Source organism: Diospyros lotus, chromosome 5 (assembly GCF_014633365.1).
Source record: "Diospyros lotus cultivar Yz01 chromosome 5, ASM1463336v1, whole genome shotgun sequence".
In the NCBI taxonomy this organism is placed as follows: domain Eukaryota; kingdom Viridiplantae; phylum Streptophyta; class Magnoliopsida; order Ericales; family Ebenaceae; genus Diospyros; species Diospyros lotus.
This window is the reverse complement of record NC_068342.1, coordinates 34,874,792-34,887,295: the sequence shown is the minus strand read 5'-3', so window position 1 is coordinate 34,887,295 and position 12,504 is coordinate 34,874,792. Positions and strand designations below refer to the sequence as shown.

Sequence of the window (12,504 nt, the reverse complement as noted above, 5' to 3'; positions counted from 1 at the left end):
GTATTCGAGTGGATTAAGCTTCCAATCGTGGCAGCTATGCTAATACGAATCTAATTGAGTGAATCTTTCTACCAATCAATTATTTTCAGATCTAGTAAGTATCACCAAAATTTACTCAAGTAAAAGTGTGTTGAAGTTAAAAAATATAGTCGTTGCAAGTGCATTTAATGCACAGTTTTGATCGTTAAACCTCTAAAATTGTTTTAAATTTTCTCTCAATTCTTTTATATTAATTTTTAAATATTTTAATGGTTATTTTAAGGAGAAAAAAAAGCTATTTTACAAATATTACATTTTTTATTATCAAAAAAACCATCAAAGATGAATAGAAAAGTATAAAAGGGAGAAGGCTAAGGAAAATGTTATTGTTTGAATTCTTCCTACTCTTGTCTTAAGCCAAAAAGAGATCCTTCTATTTGCTGAAAAGTTAGAGAGAGTGAGCTTAGAGTTTCTATTTTTAAAATCTCTATACATGAAAAGCTTATTTTTCAATTACAAGGCATTCTTTATATAGCTTCTCCTATACTATTTGAACTTTACTTTCTTGTAAGCAAAGGTTACATGTGATACTAACAAGACAAGAGGTTACACATAATCTTTGAAAATTCAGTGATTATGCTTGATCCTTAAAAAGACAGTGGTTACGTTTCATTTTTTAAAAGATAGTGATTTCGATTGAGCCTTTAAAAATTATTGTAAAGTAGTTATAATTGATCCAAGTTAAAAAGTTATTTAGTGGGTCGATTGAAACTTTAGTTATGATCAAAGGTAATGGAGTAGACTATGTGAACCGAACCACTATAAAATCTTTATGTGTTATATTATTCACTTTTATTTTTCATTTCAGCAAGTCAAGTTTTTTTATTTCCAACATTTAAATTTTGTAGTATTAGTTCTAAAATTGATCTTGTAAAATTCAACATCATTATTTATTTAATAATCTAAAGTTAAATCTTTTAATAGATACTCTTATCATTGTTTTTCAAAAGCTCTAAAAAGGACAAACAATTATCTTTGCATAAAGTTGTTTCAAATTGAAAATATTTTGAAATACCCAATTTACCCCTCTTGGGTGCATATTTATTCTTATAAAAAAGTAAAATTGTAATTTTATTTATTTATTTAATAACATGAGAGATTATTCTTTTTAAACATGAAAGTTGCTTCTTATATAATAATTATTGGGGGGGGGGGGGGGTGTTGAGGATTGTGACTTTAGATTTTAATAAAATTTACTTTTATTAAAATTTTATAAAAGATGTTTGGAATTGATATGCTTTTTAAAAGCATGTTTGTTTGTCTTTTTAGGTTTTGGAAAGCAAAGTTTGGTAAAGCCCAATTTTGGTGAGGCTGACATTATTATTTATTTTTAATATTATTAGGATGAAGGATCTAAATCAAATCAATTTGCCACTTTAAACTTTTAAAAATTTGCCCTAATCATAAACCCTAAAGTCCTCTCATGCTATTTAAATTATTCTTGATAACTAAAGTTGTTAATCTTAATTTATGTAAAAAAAAAATAATTATAAATCTTAATATTGTAGTTGATTATGAATTTTAAAAACAGATCTAGAATAGAGTTAGATTGAATTTCATCATGTGTCAGTCTCAACTCAGATATTAATATATATATGTATTGTAACTCTTTATCTATCATTTTTAGCTCTTTATTCTTTGTTCACCTCATATAATTCATTGTCCACCTGTTTTTTAAATTTATTCAGAATTTAACGTTAAAACAAATATCTAACGTAACATATACGTTTATCTATTGATTTACGTAACGTATACGCTTATCTATCGGTCGATGATGCAAGGACAAGTATAGTAACTCACAAATCAACAAAGACGTATGTGTAAGTGAACGTATACATGTATATATCTATTCGTCGATATTGACAAATGTAATACATGCATTTATTTAACTATATATATATATATATATACACGTAATAAGTCACAAATCAACACGGGTGCACAGGAGGTGTGTATGCATATATAAAGGTAATGGGCAATGAATCATCATTCGCCCACCACCTAGAGTTGGAGTGCGTTTGAAGCAGGAACCTAAGCGGCTGAAAATGGAGTCCGGAAAGGTCAGGGCATCGCATATCCTGATAAAGCACCAGGGCTCCCGTCGGAAGGCGTCGTGGAAGGATCCAGAAGGTAGCGTCATCTCCGCCACCACGAGGGACGCCGCCGCCGCCCAGCTCAGAGCCCTCCGCGACGACATCCTCTCCGGCAAGGCCAAGTTCGAGGACGTCGCTTCCCGCTTCTCCGACTGCAGCTCCGCCAAGCGCGGCGGCGATCTCGGTCAGTTACTAAACCTCTCAGCTTTGCCCTCTCCCGATTTGGATGTACGGTTGGTTGACTTGAGACTCGTGTCTGATGAACATTCGATTGTGAAGACTTGATGGCTGAATTGGCCCTCTTTGCTAGGGTTTTAGATTGCTTTGTTGAGAGTAGTTCTTTGCTTTTAATGTGTTTAGGTTAGTTTAAACGTATCATCTTTTGTTCGCCCAAGCTCTCTAAGTGATCCAAAGTTAATTATCGATTGATTTGTTGCAATTACGAGCCCTGACCTTGTCGTATCACCAAGTGAAAAGTAATTTCAGATTTTCCTCTGAGGATATCTTCCATACAAAAATTAAAGCATTACATGTGATGAGAAAGTATGCAAATATCTGAACTAGTTCTTATTTTATCCTTCTTGATGAATTTGGCAATAATTGCAATCTCGTCTTTGAATTCCATATTCTCCCTGGCTTTACCTACATTATCATACGTTACAAACTTAATGTTACCTGTCTTGTGGTGTACTACCCTTATTGCCTATCTGTTGTTTCTAGTTGGTGAGATAGAAATAATATGTTGACAAGTATGTTTTTTAGTTCCTTTTGCCCGTTCATTGCATTAAATATTGAATATCAAGGGTAAATTACCAAAACAATATCCAACTTTTACCTTGCTTTCAATTTTACACTCAACTTTTAATTTTATCAATTGGGGCATCCAACTTTTAGTTTCATTTCAATTATAGATTACGGTTTAAGCTCGTTAATGCCTGCTGTTATTTGATGACGTGAAGAGCTGATGTGAAAAATCTGAGCTGAGGTGCTCTCTCTCTCTCTCTGAACTCCAAGTTTGCAAATGATCACCAGAGTGGGGCTCATAATTAACATGATATAGTTTATGAGCAGTTTAAAGGAATGTGACCTAATGTTTTATATTGTGGATGGAGTATTGGACTCTATTTGTCTACAATTAAGTGTGCCTTAGTTGGCTCCGTCAATGGTAATGTGACCTTGCCAGTGCCAAAAAGTGGGTAGGGCTGTAGGGTCAGCCTCCAATGTATGAGTATGCTTGGTTGCTTAGTTCAAGATATGACTTATAGTGGATGTCATGTGCCATTGTTTGGGCCTTTCTATGTGGAGCATTCCTTATCTAGCCATAGTACCAACGTTGAGTTTCAATTCCTTCCGGAGGGTCAATGCCTCAATGAACCTTTGATTCTTTGTTTAGGCATCCAGGACCTATAGCACTAGCACCAAATGAATCCTTAACCCTAGGCTGAGTCTAGGTGCCCTATGGAATAGCTGGAGGGATCCTTGTTAGTGTGGAAAGTACATGATTGCACTTCATCAATTTTTGGCTGAAAGCAAGCTTTCGTATATCTGTCAAAGCAAGAGACAAGCATGGGAAATGTGACTGGTGACAGCAATGATGTTGATGACTTGGGATACCACATCGGCAAGCTTGATTTAGGTGTCCGTACATGTACATAACTGCTTGTGATCCACACAAATATACATGCAATGTTTAAGAAAACTCTTTGTTGTGGTTCTATCTTCTGATCTGTTTTCCCTTTCCCACAATGTGTGAATTACTTCAATGACATTGTTATGTAGATTATACTTATACTCTCTATTCTCCCCTTCCACACATAGTTGGACAAAGGCTTGGTATGTTGTTATTCTCCCCTTTGTATAATCTCACATACCTGGATGAAAGTGCAACTTTATCACAGGCCTCTGATAGCACTGCCAAAAGAAGAAACTTGCCTAGCTACCTAGTGCCTCTTGTTTGGTAAATTATTTGCTAAAGGTTGTCCTCTCCTGGACAGGTGTGGGGGTAGCTGGAGGTTGTAGAATAACAGTTAACGAACTGATTTGTGGCACAGTGAGGACCATGCTGTTTTTGTTAGACTTTAATAGATTGAAGATAGAAATAAATGTAGGGAAATTAGGATCTGGGTGTTCATAGTAACATTCTGGTATGGGGTTTCTTATCTTGATACTAGATTATACCTTCTTCTTCTTATTTCATGTTGCAAACTTTCAGGAGTGCCAGGTTTAAGGGGGCAAGAAGAAACATGTTAATTTGGGTTCTGGCCTAGTAAATATTTTCTGCTTTGAGTTCTGATCCCTTTCTTGTGCCAAATAGTGTGGCCCTTACATCAGGTCACCCTTGGACGTCTCTACTATCAGTGCATTAAACTTTGCCCGCCAAGGCCAGCATTTTCTTTTTTAAATCCTTCCATAGCCACAATGGTACCTTAAATGCTTTATGCCCATCTAAAAACCTTGCAAATGAGAATCATAATCGCTACATCTCTTTCTATGCCCTCTGACTCCAAAATGTAACCTGCAGGACCATTTGGTCGCGGCCAGATGCAAAAGCCTTTTGAAGAAGCAACGTACGCTCTGAAGGTTGGAGAAATCAGCGACATTGTCGATACTGACAGTGGCACTCACATAATCCTGAGGACGGGCTGAAAGTGCGAAAGGATGCCCTGAAGCATCTCTTCAGGCTAGAATGAAGCGACAGAATAGAATGTTTTAAGTAGTTTCTGCTCTTGCCTTTGATGTTCCAAGGCCTTTGCCTGGTTGTGTGCCCTTGGCTTTGCTTTATAACCATTGGGCTACTTTGCTGTTCCAATGCTATCTGGGTTGTATCTGCACTGAAGAAGAGACATCTGGACTTGAAATGTTAGGGCCTATTTCAATATGTCACCCCTTTTTAATTTTTATTTTCAGTGTTTTATGTTCATTTTGCGATTTATGTTGAAAACCTGCTTGCTTGATGGCACTGTTTATTTTCAAAAATCGAAAAAACAAAACCTCAACATATCATTTGATAAGAATTGTTTTTTTATATTTGATCTTGACTAGATATAATAATTCATTCCCACAAAAATTTTGACCTTGTTCTCCTCCCTTCTTGCTTTGTTCTTCTTTCTCCCCTTATTGAGTTATTAGCCAATTTTCTTCTTCTCTGTGTTTTCAGTACTCATACGAATGCTACTGTAGCCAGCAGTTTCAAGTTTCTATAAGGATTATGTTATAAATCATGTTTTGAATCCTAACCACACACTAGCAGTTAGTTGGTGTAGTGTTTATGGGGGTCCAGTTCATTTGAAAATTGAATTGATGTGATGCGGTTGTGCGACTTTGGTTCCTTTCTTTTCTTAACTAATTTAGTTTTGATTCTAATTTTTAGGATCGGTCAACATTAGTCATGTATCATGTACTATTAGAAAACTTTATAAATTTTGAATTAATTGAAATTTGATCGAAAGAGGGGTTAGTTAGTGGTAATTTGACAAATTACAGGGCCTTTGGGAGGAATAAGGATAGCCAATAAAATGGAAATTCACAAAAAATTAAGCCTATGTGTAATTTGATAAAAATTATAAAAAGGTCAATTTCCTTAACGGAGCTGGCTTTGAACATAAAAATGGACCAAATTTAATTAAATTGGGTCGAGCACAATATTGGGCATCATAGATGGGGTTACAATGACCTCGTGGGATTCAATTTTCAATTTCGTTGGAAATTAATAAGTTGATTAGTTATTTAAATTTGAATGCAAGAATGATTCATTGGATAGCCTATTTTGAACCCGAATGAAGTTCGAATGATTTGAAATTAAAACAAATTTAAAAATAAGTATCGAAATAAACATAATCAAGAACACAAATACAATCAAATTTCACAATCACCCCTCAAATAAAAAAATGATTTGATTTCAAAAGATTATAAAAAAAAAAAAAATGAAACACAACGAACAACTTAAATAGGCCACCTTGAGTCAAAATTTCGGGCAAAATGATATAAGTCGGACGAAACCATTTTACCATATGCTTAGATATAGCATGGAAAAAAAATACATTGGTACTTTCGATATTTATTTTTCACCACATATCCTTTAATATAAGATAGAGATGTTGCAAAACCCAAAATAATTAGGCCAAAAATAGCAAAAATCAGGCAAGGGCAGAGATTGATGATAGGAGGAGATGCCAATGGGACTCAACGAATGGGCCTTGGCTATTAATTATGTTAACTTTTTTTATATTAGGTCTCAATAAGTTTCCATCTAAATTATATTATTATTGTTTAAAACTCTAATTAGTTATCTTAATTATACTTAAGGAATTAAGAGAGGAATTATGTAATATTATGCCTAAAAATGCGATGGTCTAAGATAGATAAAACTTAAAACCCACCCACCCAAGCTCAAACTTCAACTTCAATCCACCTCAAGACTCAAACCCTATTTAGTGGATATTATTGTTGGTAAGGTCAAATTTTAAACTTGTAGCTGATGTTGATTTAGAGTTTTGGTTGATAGTTGGATCTTTCAGCTTTTTATATGAATTTATTTTTATTGTTAAGGTGAATGTACTGTTACTATTAGTCTTATTATTATTTTTATGTTGAATTGAACTATATGCACAAAACTTAATCTGTGCTTGGAGGCCTAACTCAAACTCAATCCAACTGAAATTGAGTTAATTAAGTGTTACAAGATCAACAACAAACCACCACGATTAAATTATTAATCGCACAAACAAACACAGAATTTAACGTAAAAACCTAAATTGAAAAAAATCACGAATAGAAAGAATAAAATATTTTTATGATAATATTGATACAATAATAATAATATAATTGTATTTAATTTCAGAGCATTAGATACTTATTTGTAGTCTTAAAATCATCTATAAATGTACATATAAAATTATATCTTGATTAAAAAATAATGTAAGAAGATAAATTTTCAATTGAGATAAATCTTAATCACAATCGAATTTGACATCCTAATCATAGTCAAATTCAAAATTTTAATTACGATCAAATTAAGAATCTCAATCACGATCAAATACGATCAAATTGAATTCCAAGTTATAATTATAAGTTTGTTTTATTCTTCCAATGATTATAAGTTCAAAATTTTAGAATCACATTTTCCATCATTATTATTAATTCAAATTTATGTTTATATAAAATCCAAACTAACAAGCATCTACCTCTTGTTATTTTAATTTTATTGGGTAAATTACTATTTCTCCTATGAGATTAAATAAAATTTGTAATTACATTTCTATATTTTTAAAATACTCTTATTATCTTTCTATATTTTAATTTTATCAATATTCTTTAATAAATTGATAAGGTGACAGAAGAGTCCTAAAATAACTTACCAATAATTCTACAAAAGCTCTTATTTTTAATAAAAAAAAGAAAATTTGTAAAAAGATTTAAAAATTTATATTAACAAAATTTAAACTTTACGCAACTTATTTTAAACTTCCATGATATATTTAAAATTTAAAATTTTATTTAAACTCAATTTATTTTATTTAAAATTTTGTCCAAACAAATTAAAAAGGAAAACTATGAAGGAAAATAGATAAAATAAAATAAATATTTTTTCTTAACTATAAAAATATAAAGAAAACAAAAAAAAAAAGAAAATTAATGAGAAATAGTTAAACATGATATTAATTATAATAAACTTAGGTATATAATTAATTTATTTTAATAAAAATATATAAAATAATATGCTAAACGATGATGCAATTAATTTAAACATCCCTAAGATATATAATTATCATATAATTTATATATGAAATATATATATACTTTGTTAAGAGTATCGGTGATATAATTTGGATTGTCTCGACCCAATTCGGTCTCTTCCTCATGACCCAATCTCGGCCATCTTTCATGGCCCAATTTTGACCCAATCCTAGGCTCTGCGCCAGCCTGCAGTAGTATCATTGCAGTCTTTATTGAGTATTCGCGCGCCCGTCTTATATCTCATCCATATTAATGAGAGTCTCGTCGACACCATCCCACCACTTGGGAACCTTCACCGACGTCGAATATTCAGTCTCATCACCTGTAAACCCACGACGCATGCATGTAGGAGGACATCTCCTTCTCTTATATCAATTAGCTATTTTCAGAGACAAGATATGTTCTACTTTTTGACTTATCAATATACTGTCATTTCTTTACTCTCTCACTCACTTGAGTATCGGAGTGTTTGCAGGTATCAATCACTCCCAAACAGATCTGTCGTCGGAACTTGCTTTCTGTCGTTGCGATCCCGTCTCCGACCACTCTCTTTGATAAGGAAAGAACATAATCTTTTTTTAATTTCTATTAAATGATAGAAATTAAAAGGATCAGGATAATAGAAGTTTTTTTCTAATAAGAAATTTCACCTAACATAGTGGAGAAATAATAATTTACATATAAGTGGTTAATAAGGATAGACAATATAATTTTTTCTTAATTCTCGTTTTGACGAAATAGAAACATAAAAAAATTATAGGAATATTTTCAAAATATAGAAATATGGTCACAAATTTTACTTAATTTAAAAAATTAATAATAATAATAATTTACCCTTTCTTTATTTGACAATTTAGGGCACAGAGGGAACAACGTAAGGTGACTTCAAGGGGCATTTAGATATTTATTGATTGGATTAAAAAATGGGGCATACTTCAAGTCTTCATTCAACATAAACATTTGACATTCATATTGTAAAGACTAATTAATAAAAAGGGGAGCCATCAGCCATGGTCACTGCTATGTCCCATCCCATCCCATCCCTAATGTTTATTATTTATTTTATTTAGAAATAGACCTTAACTTAAGGCACCCCTAAATTCAAAGTCGAACAAGACCTTAATATTATGTCACAGATTATTTCTTAATTATCTGAACAATTGATAACACATATTTTTATGTATACTACTACTACTAAGGTGCTAACCAAAAATAAATAAAGCAGCAAAAGACCGACCAACTCAGCAGAAAGTTGATTTGGCCGAAACTTTTTAGCCTTTTTATTATTATTATTATTAATTAATTTTGTTGACTTCTTTAGTTGGGTGAGTAAACGTAGGTGACGGAATCAATCACAGTGCCCAACAACAACTTCCAGCCAGCTTCTAAAGGACCAAGACCTAGGCCGCCCAAACTTGGCTATTCATAGTCCACCAAAGTTCCAGCCTTTCTCCCTCTTTCTCTCTCTCTGCCCTCTCCTCCACCATGGTCGCCACCGCCACCAACGCCAACGCTGCCGCAGCCTCCGGCCTCTCGCCGCCGCTCGGCAAACCCTATTGCCTCTCCAACAACCCATCTTCCAAAGCCTCTTCCCTCTTTCCCAAAACACTCCTAAAACCCGTTGTCCACCCCTACAAATCGGCCTTCACCGCCGCCTCCGCCTCCAGAAACCCTATCTCAGACGTTATCAAACACGATCCACATGGTTATCTGTCGATCACTGACCCGGACGACGATAAGCCCCGCGAAGAGTGCGGCGTCGTCGGCATCTACGGCGACCCGGAGGCGTCGCGGCTCTGCTACCTGGCCCTCCATGCGCTCCAGCACCGCGGCCAGGAAGGCGCCGGAATTGTCACCGTCCACAACAACATCCTCCAGTCGATCACCGGCGTCGGCCTCGTCTCCGACGTCTTCAACGAGTCGAAGCTCGACCAGCTCCCCGGCGACATGGCCATCGGCCACGTGCGCTACTCCACTGCGGGCGCCTCCATGCTCAAGAACGTCCAGCCGTTCGTCGCCGGCTACCGATTCGGGTCGGTCGGCGTTGCCCACAACGGCAATCTGGTCAATTACCAGACCCTCCGCGCCATGCTCGAAGACAACGGCTCAATCTTCAACACGAGCTCCGATACAGAGGTAGTCCTCCACCTTATCGCCATCTCTAAACAAAGACCCTTTTTCTTGCGAATCGTCGAGGCCTGTGAAAAACTAGAAGGCGCCTATTCAATGGTGTTTATTACAGAAGACAAATTGGTGGCTGTTCGAGACCCTTTTGGGTTTCGGCCGTTGGTGATGGGTAGGAGAAGCAACGGGGCTGTAGTCTTCGCTTCTGAAACTTGTGCCCTAGACCTGATAGAAGCGACATATGAGAGAGAGGTTTATCCCGGCGAAGTGTTGTTGGTGGACAAAGATGGGGTTCAATCCCTCTGCCTAATGCCTCATCGTGAGCCCAAAGCTTGTATCTTTGAGCACATATACTTCGCCCTGCCCAACTCAGTGGTCTTCGGGAGGTCAGTGTATGAATCACGGCGGGCTTTCGGGGAAATACTAGCGACCGAGGCCCCGGTGGACTGTGATGTGGTGATTGCGGTGCCTGATTCCGGGGTTGTGGCTGCGCTTGGCTATGCTGCCAAGGCCGGGGTGCCCTTTCAGCAGGGGCTGATAAGGTCACACTATGTGGGGAGGACCTTCATTGAGCCATCACAGAAGATTAGGGACTTTGGGGTGAAGCTGAAGCTGTCCCCTGTTCGGGCCGTGTTGGAAGGGAAGAGGGTTGTGGTTGTGGATGACTCCATTGTTAGGGGAACCACCTCTTCCAAGATTGTTAGGTTGTTGAAGGAGGCAGGGGCCAAGGAAGTTCACATGAGGATTGCAAGCCCCCCGATGATCGGCTCCTGTTACTATGGAGTCGACACTCCTAGCTCGGAGGAGCTGATTTCGAATAGGATGGGCGTGGAGGAGATTAGGGAGTTCATTGGGTCTGATTCGCTCGCTTTTCTGCCATTCGAGAGCTTGAAGAAGCTCTTGGGCCATGATTCTCCCAACTTCTGTTATGCTTGCTTTTCAGGCAAGTATCCAGTTGAGCCAAAGGGTAAAGTGAAGCGAGTTGGCGATTTCGTTGATGACGGATTGAATGGAAGTATAGAATCGATCGATGGGGGTTGGCTTCAGGGGATTAGAATTGAGGAGGGCAAGAGAGGTTCGAAGCAGGAACTGGAGGAGGAGAGAGTTTCACAGTAGTTTATCACCTTCATATACCGACTGAGTTTAGTTTATTGCTCGGATTGCTTTAGTTTGGAGTTTTTATAACATTAGGTCGTCTTTCTTTCTTTCTTTCTTGACGCTGGCAAAGTTAGAGAAGGGAGGGATCTTCAATGTGTTTGCTTTGTGTCACTTGGATTGATGATCTTCACAATCCTTTATGCAATGTCTCTTACACAAAACTTGAATGTCAAAGCTGGTCTCTTGTACTACATTTTTGTCTAGTCGATCTTACCTCTTGCATAAATCATTAGAGCGCAAGCTTTAAGATTGCTCAATTGTGATTAGGGAGGGCAGTGGTTTCCGTTGTAAAAACAGCTTTCCTACGAAGCAAACTAGCAATGGCAAAGTTGTATGTACAAAAAATATCCCTCTTATCTTTGCAACGTGCAAAGTCTCGTTGACTGACCATGAATGATGAAATCATTGACTTAGAAGTGAATGCTATATATATGTCGTCTTGTCTTCAACGTATTTTTAGTAGTTCAGCTTGAGTTTCTGAAAACAATCTCAAACTTCTTTGACCTTTACCTACCCAAATGAATCAGCGGTTTTATTCTGCTTTACTACGAAGGCAAATGAATGAATGAATGAATGCATTACCCTTTGTTTGAATGTAGTTTACATACACACAAGGATTGGGGCTTTATATGATACTACTGGACGTTTGTATGTATCAGCCGGCGTATTGCGTGATATTTGCTGATATGTATTATGTTTAACTAAAATCCGAGGCCTTTGTGACTGATAATAATGATATAGTTCTTCTTTATTTACAAATTTGATTTGCAAAAAAGTCTCTTCTCTTGAGTTTAGAGGCATATTAAAACTTTATCCTTATTCTGATAGTTCAGAGGCTATGCATTCGGGGTAGCTTTAACTTGAAGCAATACCAAGGCTTAACTAAGAATCAAGGACTTTTATAATTAAATAATCTCTTAATAAAAATTAAAATTATTTATAAAATTAATTATAGCCTGATTCCTCTAAAGCAAAGAGTCTTTGCACTTGGGCGTGCACACCTTAACTAAAATCATGATTAGGCGCCTCTCATATTTGGAGGCATGACTAAAAATTAAGGTCTTGATATAAAGTTTTCTTTTATATTTAAAGGGTCACAAATTGAAAGGGCAAGACAACTTAATAATAATAATAATAATAACCTTCCCTTCATTCATATAATGCAGAGCATGTGCAGTGGGGGCGGGGACAACATTTTTTTTTTTGACTAAAACACAAAAGGACAAGAGGCCCCCAGTTGCTGGGGGCAAATAAGGGGAGACCAGTCCTGACTAGCACCAAGACAATTAAACCCAATTTGCAGTTTCAGTCTCGCTTGGATCTACCAATGGCACAGTCCCCAACTTGAAAGGCA

General features: G+C 36.2%; 2 protein-coding genes across 2 annotated transcripts; both read left to right on the top strand.

Annotated features, from left to right (window-relative positions):
• Window positions 1-2,019: 2,019 nt before the first annotated feature.
• Window positions 2,020-5,032, top strand: LOC127801054 (peptidyl-prolyl cis-trans isomerase Pin1-like). The gene is made up of 2 exons (XM_052335869.1): window positions 2,020-2,316; window positions 4,654-5,032. The coding sequence occupies exons 1-2, from the start codon at window positions 2,085-2,087 to the stop codon at window positions 4,776-4,778; spliced, it is 357 nt and encodes a 118-aa protein (XP_052191829.1). The 5' UTR covers window positions 2,020-2,084; the 3' UTR covers window positions 4,779-5,032.
• A 4,244-nt stretch (window positions 5,033-9,276) lies between these two features.
• LOC127801511 (amidophosphoribosyltransferase, chloroplastic-like) lies at window positions 9,277-11,376 on the top strand. Its single transcript, XM_052336723.1, has one exon. The coding sequence runs from the start codon at window positions 9,354-9,356 to the stop codon at window positions 11,106-11,108; it is 1,755 nt and encodes a 584-aa protein (XP_052192683.1). The 5' UTR covers window positions 9,277-9,353; the 3' UTR covers window positions 11,109-11,376.
• The last annotated feature ends 1,128 nt before the right edge of the window (window positions 11,377-12,504 follow it).

Bases quoted from the DNA above. Each gene is read 5' to 3' on its own strand.
- LOC127801054 (XM_052335869.1), top strand. From the start codon at position 2,085: ATGGAGTCCGGAAAGGTCAGGGCATCGCATATCCTGATAAAGCACCAG. The intron at 2,317-4,653 runs GTCAGTTACTAA...TGTAACCTGCAG, and splicing joins CAAGCGCGGCGGCGATCTCG to GACCATTTGGTCGCGGCCAG.
- LOC127801511 (XM_052336723.1), top strand. From the start codon at position 9,354: ATGGTCGCCACCGCCACCAACGCCAACGCTGCCGCAGCCTCCGGCCTC.